Consider the following 15,268-nt stretch of genomic DNA (forward strand, 5'->3'; position numbering starts at 1 on the left):
TCAAGCTAAACATTTAGCTAGCTGCCATGGCAAGCAAGGTTAGGAATTAAACTAGTTAGCGAGCTTGTTTTGCTGTTTTGCTATCAACGACGTTTAGCTAGTTAACAAGTTAAACATTAGACTAGCTGGCATCGGGAGTATGGGATAATGTTAGTTACAGAGTGGTGAAGTTGAATACAATTTATTCCGCATCTTTGGCTACAACACTAAGTTGTAGGACTTTCTACAATTAACTAACTAGCTTGCAACATTAGCCAAGATACCCGCACAGTCACAATGGCTAGCTAACAACATAACATTTACATATTCTGGAGGCAGTGGAAACACAAAAAAATCGACCAATGGCCAGCCAGGTTGACTTCACAGTGCGAGGCTTTAGAATCCTGTTTTTTTTTTCTTCTCGAATTTGAGCAAAGTTGTATGCTACAACGGGACTTGACTTGCACCATTTCTATTGAGAAAAGACCATACGCCTTAGACCGGGTATACTGTAGGATGGTACAGATTTCCCCCCAAAACGTATGTCCCGCTCCAGATAAGCTTGCCTGTTCCCGCATGTGAAGGCATGCTGAAGTTGCCCCTAGACGTGACTTGGGTCAGTTTTGAATTTATTCCCTTAAATGATTGAGTTCAGGATTGGGGGAGGGAAAGCTTATCCCATTTTGCTCATCCTGAATTTAATTCTGCTGCTTTATCGATGATAAATTCACTGTGAAGAAGAAACAATAGTGGAAGTGGTGTTTTGGATGGATAGTCAGACTAAATCCCATTTGCACTGAGGGGGAACTTCAAGCCGGAGTGTGAAAAATAAACCTTCAAAGTAGGTATGTTTCCAGAGAGTGCATTTGTTACAGTACAACATGATAAAGAGACTGCTGATAAGTCAGTCAGTTAACAATTGTGGTCTCAGTTTAAAGTGACAAAAAGATGGTAGGATTTACACAGCAGAAGGATGTCAGCAGGACCACACAAAAAAAAACAGCTGAAGAGGACGCCCTCCCTACGACCACAGACACCACAACGAAACCCTTTGTTTTGATCCCTCCACTACTGTAGACCACCGGCAACTCTCTCTTTGACATGTCCTCACAGAACCCCATTACATCCTCCAGTAAGCTTCAAACTGCTGTTTTGGCATTTGTTTACCTCATCTAATGTCATGTCTTACTGTTTATGCAAGTGGTACTCGTGAAAATATATGTTTTGATTCTTGATTTCATCATCAGAGGAATGATTTTACGATGATTAATCCCTCATCATTTGTTGCTGGTGAACCATATATACTTGTCACCCCAATTTTTTTTATTATCTTGCCATACATTTTTATACATCGGAAGTGTCTTGGAATAATTTAATTCTTTATTTCTTACAATTTGAGTGGCTCACAGGTGCTGTGGCATGGACCCAGCTTTGCTTTGGTTCCAAAACAGTTGTGAGGTATGACAATGTCTGACATAGTTCACCTTTAAAAGTAGCCTATCTCTTTAACTGACACATTATTCTGGCTTTTATTGGCACGCTTGAGAAACTCACAAGTCTGCACCACAAGTCCCAGAACCCCTTTGAAGCCTTTGTTCACAGGAGGTGCTTGTAGTTCCACATACATATGGGTTCAGGCTAGTTCCTGTCAGCATTTCTCTCTTTACTATGAGCTCAAGTGTGAGGGTAGGAAGAAACAGATCAGGCGTTAGACGGGGGAAGACACATCATTTAGGCCAAAGATAGAAGCTCCATTCTTCTGATCCAGTCCTCGTGTATATCATGTTCTACTACTCTAGCCCAAAGCCTCTCTTACTGGTTGTCCTCATCGTGCTGTTCAACGGTAGGCCATCTTCCTCCGTCTATGTACTGTAGATGTAGCCTACTAGAATGGCAGTGACTGTGTATGTTCGGATCAAATATTGAAGGATTATTATTTATTAAAACATTCCTGAACTGTAAAAGTTATGACTTAAACTATAGGAAAAGGAACTTTAGTAACCCAACTCTTTATCATCGAAGTCACAGGTCAGAGGTGGTGATACTCAGTAGCACAGAGTATGTATGGTATGTCTCTGAACAACCAAGATTGTACTTTTATTTCATTTTTTTTTTATTTCACCTTTATTTAACCAGGTAGGCTAGTTGAGAACAAGTTCTCATTTACAACTGCGACCTGGCCAAGATAAAGAAAAGCAGTTCGACACAAACAACAACACAGAGTTACACATGGAATAAACAAAACATACAGTCAATAATACAATAGAGAAAAAAAAGTATATATGCAGTGTGTGCAAATGAGGTAAGATAAGGGAATTAAGGCAATAAATAGGCCAAGGTGGCGAAATGGGCTGTATAATTCATCCCAATGTGTTTGTGACTTTTTGCTTGTGGATGATGTGACAAAGTGACATGTTTTCCATAGCATTTATTTGAATTGGGGTAGAGTAGGCCTATATACAGAGCCTTCAGAAAGTATTCAGACCCCTGGACTTTTTCCACGTTTTGTTGTGTTACAGCCTGAATTTAAAATTGGATTACATTTGTGTCACTGGCCTACACACAATACCCGTGGATCTATATTTTTAGACATTTTTACAAATTAATTAAAAATGAAAAGCTGAAATGTCTTTAGTCAATAAGTATTCAACCCCTTTTGTTATGGCAAGCCTAAATAAATTTAGGAGTAAAAATGTGCCTAACAAGTTGCTTGGACTCACATACAATTACAGTGTTTAACATGACTTTCAAATGACTACCTCATCTCTGTAGCCCACACATACAATTACAGTGTTTAACATGACTTTCAAATGACTACCTCATCTCTGTAGCCCACACATACAATTACAGTGTTTAACGTGACTTTCAAATGACTACCTCATCTCTGTAGCCCACACATACAATTACAGTGTTTAACATGACTTTCAAATGACTACCTCATCTCTGTAGCCCACACATACAATTACAGTGTTTAACATGACTTTCAAATGACTACCTCATCTCTGTAGCCCACACATACAATTACAGTGTTTAACGTGACTTTCAAATGACTACCTCATCTCTGTAGCCCACACATACAATTACAGTGTTTAACATGACTTTCAAATGACTACCTCATCTCTGTAGCCCACACATACAATTACAGTGCCTTCCAAAAGTATTTACACCTTGACTGTTTACACATTTTGTTGTGTTAAAAAGTGGGATAAAATGTATTTAATTGTCTTTTTGTTGTCAACGATCTACACAAAATACTCTCTAATGCAAGTATTTAACCCCCTGGGTTAATAAATGTTAGTCACTACTTTGTTGAAGCACATTTGGCAGTGATTACAGCTGTGAGTCCTTCTGAGCAAGTCTCTAAGAGCTTTACACACCTGGATTCTGCAACATTTCCCATTATTATTTTCAAGATTCTTCAAGCTCTGTCAAATTGGTTGTTGATCATTGCTAGACAACCATTTTAATGTCTTGCCATAGATTTTTAAGCAGATTTAATTCAAAACTGAAACTAGGCCACTCAGGAACATTCACTGTCTTCTTGGTAAGCAACTCCAGTGTAGATTTGGCCTTGTGTTTAAGGTTATTGTCCTGCTGAAAGGTGAATTCGTCTCCCAGTGTCTGTTGAAACGCAGACTGAACCAGGTTTTCCTCTAGGATTTTGCCTGTGCTTAGCTCCACTCTGTTCCCCTATTTATCCTGAAAAATTCCCCTTAACGATTACAAGCATACACATAACATGAGGCAGCCCCCTCTATACTTGAAAATAGGGCGAGTGGTACTCAGTAATGTGATGTATTGGATGTGCCGTAAACATAACACTTTGTATTCAGGACAAAAAAAGTGAATTGCTTTGGCACATGTTTTGCAGTATTACTAAAGTGCCTTTTTACAAATATTCCTTTGATCATGATGAAATTATGAATGACACTTTGGATGGTGTATCAATACACCCAGTCACTACAAAGATACAGGCATCCTTTCTTACTCAGTTGCCAGAGAGGATGGAAACTGCTCAGGGATTTCACCATGAGGTCAATGGTGACAGTTACAGAGTTTTTAATGGTTGTGAAAGGAGAAAACTGAGGACGGATCAACAACATTGTAGTTACTCCACAATACTAACCTAAATGACAGAGTAAAAAGGAAGCTTTTACAGAACACAAATATTCTAAAACATGCATCTGGTTTGCGCTGGGAGACAAATTCACCTTTCAGCAGGACAATAAGCTACAACACAAAGCCAAATCTACACTGGAGTTGCTTACCAAGATGACATTGAACGTTCCAGTTGTGCAAAGCTTTTAGAGACTTACCCAGACAGACCACAGCTGTAATCGCTGCCAAATGGGATTTTAACATGGATTGACTCAAGGGTGTGAATACTTACATAAAGTAGATATTTCTAAAAGCATGTTTTTACTTTGTCATTTCAGGGTATGGTTGAGAGAGAGAAAAAAAATTCAATCAATTTTGAATTCAGGCTGTAACACAACAGAATGTGGAATAAGTCAAGGGGTATGAATACTTTCTGAAGGCACTCTCATACCTTCTAAAAGGCATTCTAATTTTTGTAATATTTTTATTCCACTTTGATCATAAAATGTTTTTTTTAATATTGCTTGGTTTATTTTTTCTATATCCCAATGAAGACATTTTTGTCCAAGGAATATTTGTGGATCATATCTCTAGTCAATGAAAACTGGTAACTGGGTTCCTGGGATAAGATAAATATACAGGAAATATAAACAATACTGTATGCACAGTGATGAAAATATACACAACACTGTGTACATTTGTTGAAGTATATGGCACTTCTCTTTTCCTACTAGCACTGACTTTGCTGATAACTTCTTAATTAAAGGAGAAATGTACTTACTACGATTGTGATATGTGGTTGTCTCAACTAGCTATCTTAAGACGAATGCACTAACTGTAAGTTGCTCTGGATAAGAGTGTCTGCTAAATGACTAAAATATGAATTATATTAATAATATTAAATATAAATGTAAAATTAGTAATATGGAACATAGTTTTTTTTTATTTAATTAAAAGTAAAAGATGTTAAAGGTCCATTACAATATTAATTTACAATATAGTTTTACATTTATATTTAATATGATTAATATAATTCATATTTTAGTCATTTAGCAGACACTCTTATCCAGAGCAACTTACAGTTAGTGTTATGCAATCAGGTGGAGATAGAAGTTATAGAAAAAAGAGAAAAAAAAAACATATTGTGTACCTAAATCATCAGGTCATGTCCTAACTTGTTGACAACTTCCTCTCTCTTTTTCAGGACACAACTGGGCAGAGAAAATGGTGGGAATCATAGGTCATGGGGTCACCATCCGCTTCTCATTTCAGAACATGTCCAAAGTATTTAATAATCGGTCAATTAGTCTTTACAAAAATAATAACAAGATCGCTGAATGTAATCATGATGTGCACAGCTGTTGCTTACAAAGCCACCTCTGCTTCTCTGAGAATAAAGAGGCCTCTTTCTTCATCCAAAATCTGACATCAGTTGACAACGGAACGTATTGGATCATGTTGTTCCAAATCAATAGAGATCCTCCCATGCTAAAAAGCAATGAGGTGTCGCTTATCCTTCAATCGAATGGTAACACCGCAGGTAGGCTATAAGATCGCTCTCTTCACAGTATAATGTCTATAACTATTCTAAGTCAATGTCAAGCATAAGGGTTTTCATGATACGTCACATGATGTTTTTTATTCATCTTAAAGCAGTGTCCGTCCAGCCTGTATTGAACCCAGCTAAATGTACAACTTTTTTACAAGTACTATCTGTTAAAAATTCAAAACCAACCCAAGCAACCATTTTAAATGAGCTAACTATGGACCTTTTAAAGCCTTTGGTAAAAAATTGTGTTCCTTGAAGATTGATGTTCTAGACAGCATGACCCTACTCTGCTTTACCTTAATTTACTGTCTCATCTAGTTTCACCTAAGGAGCCATTTCTATTCCAGAATCCCCATCATTCACCTCTAACGCCGCAGATGATGCTATCAGCGACCGTGGAAACGCCAACAATGTCTATGTCCTGATCATCTTTGCTGTTTTGGGGGTGTCCATCATAGCTCTGTTAATCGGACTGCTTGGTTGGTTCTGCTGGACCTACAAAAGGAGCCCAGGTATTGAAGGGACCTATCATTATCCCTAACCATACATACCATAAGCAGGAGGTTGGTGGCACCTTAATCAGGGAGGAAGGGCATGTGGTAATGCTGGAGCGGAAAGGTATTTGTGAAAAGGTATCGACAACATCAAACACATGGTTTCCCTCAGCAGCCTCCACTGATACCATAGTATCTCTTGTAGTTGTAATTCTTTGCAATCCAGTTAGATTAAGGCCTTGGTTCTTGTCCATCCACTTCTTTCTTTCTGCCCTTAATGTCAACACCTGGACCAAAGATACTGTATGTCTTTATTATCTGAAACATAGCTTTACAGTCTTAAATCAGTCAAATAATTTTGCTTGTGTAACAGTATAGCTTCCGTCCCTCTCCTCGCCCCAATCTGGGCTCGAAACAGGGACCCTCTGCACACATCAACCACAGTCACTCACGAAGCATCGTTACCCATCGTGCCACAAAAGCCGCTGCCCTTGCAGAGCAAGGGGAACAACTACTTCTAGGTCTCAGAGCGAGTGACGTCACCGACTGAAACACTATAGCACCACCGCTAACTAGCTAGCCATTTCACCTCGGCCACACTTGATCAAACTGACAAATGGAGTAATTCTTAAGGGAGCTGAAATCAATAGCGTTTTTTTGGGGGGGGGGGGGGGGTGGAGCATCAGTAATTCGGTTTCCATCCAATTGGTGATAGATTTGAAATGCAAATATTCTAAAATCTGCAATAAAAAATGCGCATTTTCCCATCAGAGATGTGTTTCCATCCAATTGACTTTTTGCAGATAAAACACTGTGCGTAATCAGTTTAACCAAAAATAAAATGATCTTGCGGAAGTTTGTAATTTCCTGTTTTACTTCTAGGGGAAATGCTGTTAACAATTGTGATTACCTTTGTGCAAAGGAAGAAAGTGAAGACTCCTCCCTCGCAAATGGAAACTCTCTGCAAAACCTATCCCTTCCGCTAATTTCACCACTTTTTATCATGGCCAAAAAGGACATTTTCGTTTTCAGGAATTTTTACGATATAGACAATTTTGACTTTGTGGCTGTGAAATCTAGTGAAAACCGTTTATCGTCTGCACACAGGCTTGAAAATCACCACACAAGTTTAAGAACCGCCTTCGCCCAATCCTGATTCGTCCAAATAATCAGTGTAGTCAAAACCAGGAACTACTGCTGCTTGTAATCACATAATTCTACTTGTGCCTTGACAGATTCTCACTGTTTCATCTATCCACGAGAATCTGTCCACGAGCGATTAGGCTGTGCATGATGATGTAGTGCACATAAAAATAACTTTTCAATTAAATTCCCATGTCTCAAATCAAAAATACAAGTTAAATGGGTTTCCGTCGTATTTTCAACTCTACTGATGCTTTTGTAAAAACAAATGCCTCATTATAAAAATTGATTATTGTGGACCAACGAGCGGGATTATTTTTATTTGTCAAACGGAAGCCAAGTATCGATCCTCACGTCACCAGAATAACAATTGAAGACCCTCAATATTTAGTTGAAAGGAGCATCAACCTCATCATTGTGCACTTTCACCACCCTGTGAAGTTCATGATAATTTATTTCATCTGTAGCCTAATCCTTAAGAAGTCTTTTACTGCACCCGTGCTTCAATCTAAGTAACATAATTAAAGAAAATCCCCGTAGGGCCTCCCGAATGGCGCAGCGGTCTAAGGCAATGCATCACAGTGCTAGAGGTGTCACTACAGACCCGGGTTCGATCCCGGGCTGTATCACAACTGGCTGTGATCGGGAGTCCCATAGGGCAGCGCACAATTGGCCCAGCATCATCCGGGTTAGGGGAGGGCTCATCGTGCTCTAGTGACTCCTTGTGGCGGGCTGGGTACCTGCTGGCTGACCCCAGTCATCAGTTGAATAATGTTTCCTGCGGCGGGTGTTAAGGAGCGTGGTTTGGCGGGTCATGTTTCAGAAGACTTGTGACTTCACCTTTGCCTCCCGAGCCCATTGGGACATTGCAGCGATGAGACAAGATCGAAATTGGGGAGATTATAATAATGAAACAAAAAATCCCCATCAAAATCCATCAGTACTAGAGATACGGTTTTTTTTTTTTGCATGGGGCTGCATCTCCACATCTGCAGTGGAAGGTGACCGAGCTACAGTGGTGTTTGTCAGACCACATCCTAAAAAATCTGTCTTCTCACAAAAACATCTGTAGCGTCTGAGCTACAAACTAATTTGACCACTCTGCGGAAAGGGGAGACTCTCACAAAAATGATGGTGTTCTTTATTTTTGCTCTACGACCTCCATACGTTTCATGGGAATCGTCTGAAGGTAACCCATCCAAATGAATGGAAGTAGTGTATGGAGATCGTTTTGTATAGTAGTAATGTCAAAATGCCATAGATTTAGTTATATCTAATGGTGTACTACATTTCAAAATGTAATAGCTAAATGATCGCACTGGTAGTGGGAGGACCACACAACATATCATTGTGTGACTCCAAGTTTACTTCAATATAATGCTTATTATATCAACATTTGTGCATAATGGCGTTTCTACTGCCATTTTTTGCATAATTAATTTTACAGACACAAAAAGATCCCATCATACGTCGACATTTGCAAAACTGACAAATTTGCTCTTTCCACCAGGCCATTCTTTATCAGACACTTTTACTTGCATGAAAATGCTGGATGGAAACCTTGTTAGTGAGATGAAATACATTCCTTCGAATGAGCCACTGTTGCAGTTTCACATGCATGACTCACGCACTTTGATACGAGCCTCCTTTAACCAGAGGAAATAACCACCTACACAGAGAATTCAAATTAGCACAGAGATTGCAAACTGTTTGTTTTCACAAATGCTGTCTCAAACTCTGGTTTGCTTTTCTCCTGACCCACTTCAAAACAGAGCATCGTGTTTCTTTGATGTGTTTTTTTTGGTATCCCCCCACATGTCATGTTTTGTACCTCCTTGAACAAATGCCTTCTCAAGCACTACAATGTACCAGTAGAAAAGTTTATCTTTCCATTCAGCGACTTCATCTGACTTTGAGGTGTCACTGACTCAGGTTGTATGCAGATACAAGCAGCACAACACTGCAAAGATCATCTGGACTACTAGAATCCTTGGATATGAATAGAATAACTGTTCCCAACTTCAACCCCTAATACCATAGGCCATGATCTTATACCATCTTGTATCCGTGGTGGTAGGTGCCGTTTAAGACGAGGAAGGATGTTTGTTTTTTGTTTTTCTTCTTGAACATTGGCCTTATTTCTATTTCAGCATATCAGATGACTCTCACTCAAATTCCATTCACCCAGTTCTAATGTAACATTGATAGATTTAGGCTATACTCTAATTTTCCCGATGCCCCATCATGAGGTTGCTACAACCTAGGCTATAAATTAAAGTTTACAACGTAAGTGCACACAGGTTCGAGAGACAAATTTGATGTGACAGACAGTGACAGACTTTCCTGCATGTAGCTGATATATGGTGTAATCATTAGTCCAACAGTTGCAAACAATAGTTTCTATTGGATAAATTCAGGTATGTTTAGACCTGTTTTGCTCCATTTGCTTCTGTTTAAGAAACGTTTTTCAACAGAATCTGATGAATGAATACACCCCTGATCACGCGTAAACACAGTTCACTTTCATGGAAGCCACGTCCTATGCGCTCTCCTTCTCTCACCTCTTCCCTTCGCTTGTGGACTTCAATGCACAACACATCAGCTGTATGTGACCAGGCGAAAAAACCTTTCCAAGTTAAACCGCTACACACAGCCTACATTGTCACCATATTAGCTAAAGTAATGTCATAGTCAGCATAGCTAATATAACTAACTTGTTAGTAAACCCGCTACAATCATGCAGTAATGTACAGTCAGTAAGCAGTTACACCAGCTGCAATACATGAGTTATACCAAAAGCTTAACTTGACTTCCAGTGTTGTGTAGCCAGCTAGCTAACATAGCATACTTCTGTTTGTGCAGGGTGTTTTAGTAGGCTGAAAGTGGAAAGAAATTACACTCTCTCTCTCTCTCCATTTCTCTCTTTCAACTCCTTCATGTATTTAATGTACTTCATGTATTTAATGTACTTAATGTACTTAATGTATTTGTTCAAAACTGTTAAACTATTGGCTTTCTTTATGTTTGAGTCAACTACTCACCACATCTTATACACTGCAGTGCTAGCTAGCTGTAGCTTATGCTTTCAGTACTAGATTCATTATCTGATCCTTTGATTTGGTGGACAACACTTCAGTTCATACTGCAAGAGCTCTGATAGGCTGGAGGACGTCCTCCGGAAGTTGACATAATTACTTTGTAAGTCTATGGAAGGTGCTGAGAACCTTTTTTGTATTGTGAAGTCAATGTGCCCAGAGGAGTTTAAGTGACAAAATGCAGGATAATTTGTCTTTGTCTATGATTAACACATAGTAAAATCTGTATCTTGTGTCCAGAAAGGGACCAGCAAGAGAACCTCAAGGCCAAGCAACAGGTAAGATCACACTCTATTGGTGTCTCTCAGAGTCCTGGTCATTCTTTGGTTTGTTACAATTTTGACACATTTGCTTAGCAACAACCATAAGACAAATTCCTAATACAAAGTTTAAAAAAATAATGCCTCAATGTTTGTATTTTGACAGATTTATTAGATCAAATTCAATAAATTGCAAAGGTTCTGTTTTATAAAATGCATACTGTATACATTTTCAGGGGTCAGGAGAGGCGTCCACCTCCATGTCTGTGTATTCTGTAGAATACGGTGTGCTGGACTTCAACAGTAGACCCAATGGAGAAGAGGCAAACAGGCATGGGGGGGAGAGGGAGGGAGGAGTGGTAAGGTCTGCAGAGACAGTGGAATATGCTGCAATCACCTTTCCCCCACAACAAAGGGTGTCATACGGGAGATAGTGAGTCATCTGAAACTCTATTAAATACAAACAGCGTTGCCTGATTTGAACTGAATGCCATCAACATATGGAACAGGTGCTGAGAGAATGATGCTGCGGTTGATGTGTCACTCTGAGGTGATAGATACCGTAAGAATGGAAATACTTAGTCCCGTATTAATAAAAACACCCTCCCTGTGGCTATGCGTGACTGTACCCTACTGGAAATACAAAAAAAAAAAATAAGTTGTAGATACAATAACCCATTTGACTGTAACACGAATGTAATTTTAACATGTTTTTTTTTTTTTTTTTTTTCATAAAGTCATGGAACATTAATTGTGTGTAAAAATTTCCGGAAGGGTTTGCACAGATAAATACACCTTTAATAGGGTATTTTTTTTCTCACAGAGTGTCATGTTGTTTGTTTACTCTGACACTATTCGGATTACCAGAAGTATCTGGGGGGATTTTACAAAAGAATTAGCATGGTCCTCTGCAATCCAACTAAGTTCTCATTAAATGGAGTTTACTTGACACACGTTTGTTTTTTTTTTCATCCCTCAATGGTTTCAAATTCACAATGATTGACATATACATGTATACTGGGAAAATCAAGTTTCAAATAAATTATTTTGTATAATAGGTGATCATATCACGCGGATTACATTCTGATCTAAACGAGCTCTTTCACGGATGTTGTTTTTAGACTTTCAATGGCTCTCATGTAACAGTTTCTAATGTTTCCAGACAAATGCAGTGCATCAAGTGCTGTAATCTTGACACGATCGGTCTAGCGGAAGCCTCGAAGCATGGAGGATTTGGAGGATTTTCATTTTAATGTATCACTGGCAATTGCTATTAGGCAACGTTTGTGCAGAGTTACTCTGTCCAGTGTCTGTGTTCTTTTGCCCGTCTTAATCTTTTTTTTTTATTGGCCAGTTTGAGATATGGCTTTTTCTTTGCAACTCTGCCTAGAAGGCCAGCATCCCGTAGTTGCCTCTTCACTGTTGATGTTGAGACTGGTGTTTTGCGGGTACTATTTAATGAAGCTGCCAGTTGAGGACTTGTGAGGCGTCAGTTTCTCAAACAAGACACTCTTGTCCTCTTGTTCAGTTGTGCACCCGGGCCTCCCACTCCTCTTTCTATTCTGGTTAGGGCCAGTTTGCGCTGTTCTGTGAAGGGAGTAGTACACAGCGTTGCACGAGATCTTCAGTTTCTTGGCAATTTCTCGCATGGAATAGCCTTCTTTTCTCAGAACAAGAATAGACTGACGAGTTTCAGAAGAAACTTCTTTGTTTTTGACCATTTTGAACCTGTAATCAAACCCACAAATGCTGACGCTCTAGATACTCAACTAGTCTAAAAAGGCCAGTTTTATAGCTTCTTTAATCAGTACAACAGTTTTCAGCTGTGCTAACATAATTTCCAAAGGGTTTTCTAATGATCAATTAGCCTTTTAAAATGATAAACGTGGATTAGCTAACACAACGTGCCATTGGAACACAGGAGTGATGGTTGCTGATAATGGGCCTTTGTACTCCTATGTAGATATTCCATAAAAAAACATCAATTTCCAGCTACAATAGTCATTTACAACATTAACAATGTCTACACTGTATTTCTGATCAATTTGATGTTATTTTAATGGACAAAAATGTGCTTTTCTTTCAAAAACAAGGACATTTCTAAATGACCCCAAACTTTTGAACGGTAGTGTATTTTAATAGCACTAAACACAAATCACATTTCATAAATCTTTGTTCATTCTCATGATTTTAACCCCCTTAACCCCAAAATGTCTCCAAGTTTTCAGCATCATTGTGAAGCTCTAGTTATTTTGTTGCTTTGACAAAAGTCATTTCTGAAGATTTTCTTTATTTAATGTGATTAGTGATTCATTTACTGTCTGTCCTTCATTTTAATGTTGAACTGAACTCTCATTTTTATCATGGTGAAACTATTCCCTTTTTCTTTTAAAATCTAAACAAACAAACAAACACAGTCATAGTGTAAAAGCAGGTGAGCTGGTTCTTCTCTGTGTCCATTTTCTGGTGTTTTGTGGTGGAAAACTAAGCGTGTAACGACAAGGTGGTGCCTGAAGCATCTTCTGAGACCTTACTGAGAACATTTACTGTATGTTATGAAGTTGTAAGGGTTAACAAAAAACAACACAGAACTGCATGTGAAAGGTGTGAAATACTATGTTAGTATTTTTTTGTGAAGCTTGCATTAAATTGCCACTTTCTCATAGCATATGCTCCAGTGTTAAATCAACACCGAGAGTGTTAAATTTAACACTGTTCCAGTGTCTATACGACTACACACTTTCAGGGTTAAATGAACACACTCCTTATTGTGAAGCCTTATTTGCATATTTCCCAGAGTGCATGTAAGAACTAATTTGTTGTCACTAGCAAATACAGTCATGGGTGGTAACTACAATTCTTTAACATTCATTCAATTTTAGAGTGTGTGGCCTTCATCAAGTGAGTTCCTCTTATCTCAGGACTAGCAGCCTGTCCATGAGGTGTACTTGTACATCAAGCTACCTTGCGCTAAATAAACAGGAAATAAGATCCTGTCCCAACCATTCTGGCTCAGACAAGGCTTAGGATATGTTTACTGTATCTCAGTATTTAATTTATACAGTATGGGGGTTATTTAATCCGGTGGGGCATTAACATAACATCATGTCGGCATATTACCAGTCAGATAGAAGGGCAATAAGGACAATAGCACGCACAAAGATGATAGGAGAGGGTGGAAAGGGGGTATCTTGCTTTCATACACAATGTGTGGTCAATGTCATTGTGTAAAATTACCACTGGAGACTAGCAGTAGATTGCAGAATGGCTCTAGCTACAGTGCCTTCGGAAAGTATTCAGACCCTTCACTCAGTACTTTGTTGAAGCGCCTTTGGCAGCGATTACAGCCTCAATTCTTCTTGGGTATGACTCTGCAAGCTTGGCACACCTGTATTTGGGCAGTTTCTCCCATTATTTTTTGGCAGATCCTGTCAAACTCTGTCAGGTTGGATTGGGAGCATAGCTGCACAGCTATTTCAGGTCTCTCCAGAGATGTTTGATCTGGTTCAAGTCCGGGCTCTGGCTGGGCCACTCAAGGACATTCAGAGACTTGTCCTGAAGCAACTCCTGCGTTGTCTTGGCTGTGTGCTTAGGGTCGGTGTCATGTTGAAAGGTGAACCTTCGCCCCCAGTCTGAGGTCCTGAGCACTCTGGAGCAGGTTTTCATCAAGGATCTCTCTGTACTTTGCGCTGTTCATCTTTCCCTCGATCCTGACTAGTCTCCCAGTCCCTGCCGCTGAAAAACATCCCCACAGCAATATGCTTCCACCACCATGCTTCACTGTAGGGATGGTGCCTGGTTTCCTCCAGACATGAAGCTTGGCATTCAGGCCAAAGAGTTCATTCTTGGTTTCATCAGACCAGAGAATCATGTATCTCATGGTGTGAGAGTCTTTAGGTGCCTTTTGGCAAACTCCTAGTGGGCTGTCATGTGCCTTTTACTGGAGTGACTTCCGTCTGGCCACTCTACCATAAAGTCCTAATTGGTGGAGTGCTGCAGAGATGGTTGGCCTTCTGGAAAGTTCTCCCATCCCCACAGAATAACTCTAGAGCTCTGTCAGAGTGACCATCAGGTTCTTGCTCACCTCCCTGACCAAGGCCATTCTCCCCCGATTGCTCAGTTTGGCCTGGCGGCCAGCTCTACGAAGAGTCTTGGTGGTTCCGAACTTCTTCCCTTTAAGAATGATGGAGGTCACTGTGTTCTTGGGGACGTTCAATGCTGCAGAAATGTTTGCCACCCTTCCCCAGATCTGTGCCTCAACTATATCCTGTCTTGGAGCTCAATTCCTTCGACTTCATGGCTTGGTTGCTCTGACATGCACTGTCAACTGTGGGACCTTATATAGACTGGCATGTGCCTTTCCAAATCATGTCCAGTCCATTGAATTTACCACAGGAGGACTCCTATCAAGTTGTAGAAACATCTCAAGGATGATCAATGGAAACAGGATGCACCTGAACTCAATGTCAAGTCTCATAGCAAAGGGCCTGAATAGTTATGTAAATAAGGTATTTCTGTAAAAAAAATATATATACATTTGCAAAAATTCTACAAACCTGTTTACGCTTTGTCATTTATGGGGTGTAGATTGCTGATTTTTATTTATTGAATACATTTTAGAATAAGGCTGTAACGTAACATAATGTGAAA

At 39.5% G+C, this 15,268-nt stretch overlaps 1 protein-coding gene across 1 annotated transcript; it reads left to right on the forward strand.

The window, feature by feature from the left end:
• The first annotated feature begins 1,689 nt into the window (after positions 1 to 1,689).
• LOC110529397 lies at positions 1,690 to 12,004 on the forward strand. The gene is made up of 5 exons (XM_021611590.2): positions 1,690 to 1,822; positions 5,282 to 5,617; positions 5,974 to 6,138; positions 10,599 to 10,636; positions 10,855 to 12,004. The coding sequence occupies exons 1-5, from the start codon at positions 1,762 to 1,764 to the stop codon at positions 11,050 to 11,052; spliced, it is 798 nt and encodes a 265-aa protein (XP_021467265.2). The 5' UTR covers positions 1,690 to 1,761; the 3' UTR covers positions 11,053 to 12,004.
• Positions 12,005 to 15,268: the final 3,264 nt, after the last annotated feature.

This window comes from Oncorhynchus mykiss, chromosome 1, assembly GCF_013265735.2.
Source record: "Oncorhynchus mykiss isolate Arlee chromosome 1, USDA_OmykA_1.1, whole genome shotgun sequence".
NCBI lineage: Eukaryota > Metazoa > Chordata > Actinopteri > Salmoniformes > Salmonidae > Oncorhynchus > Oncorhynchus mykiss.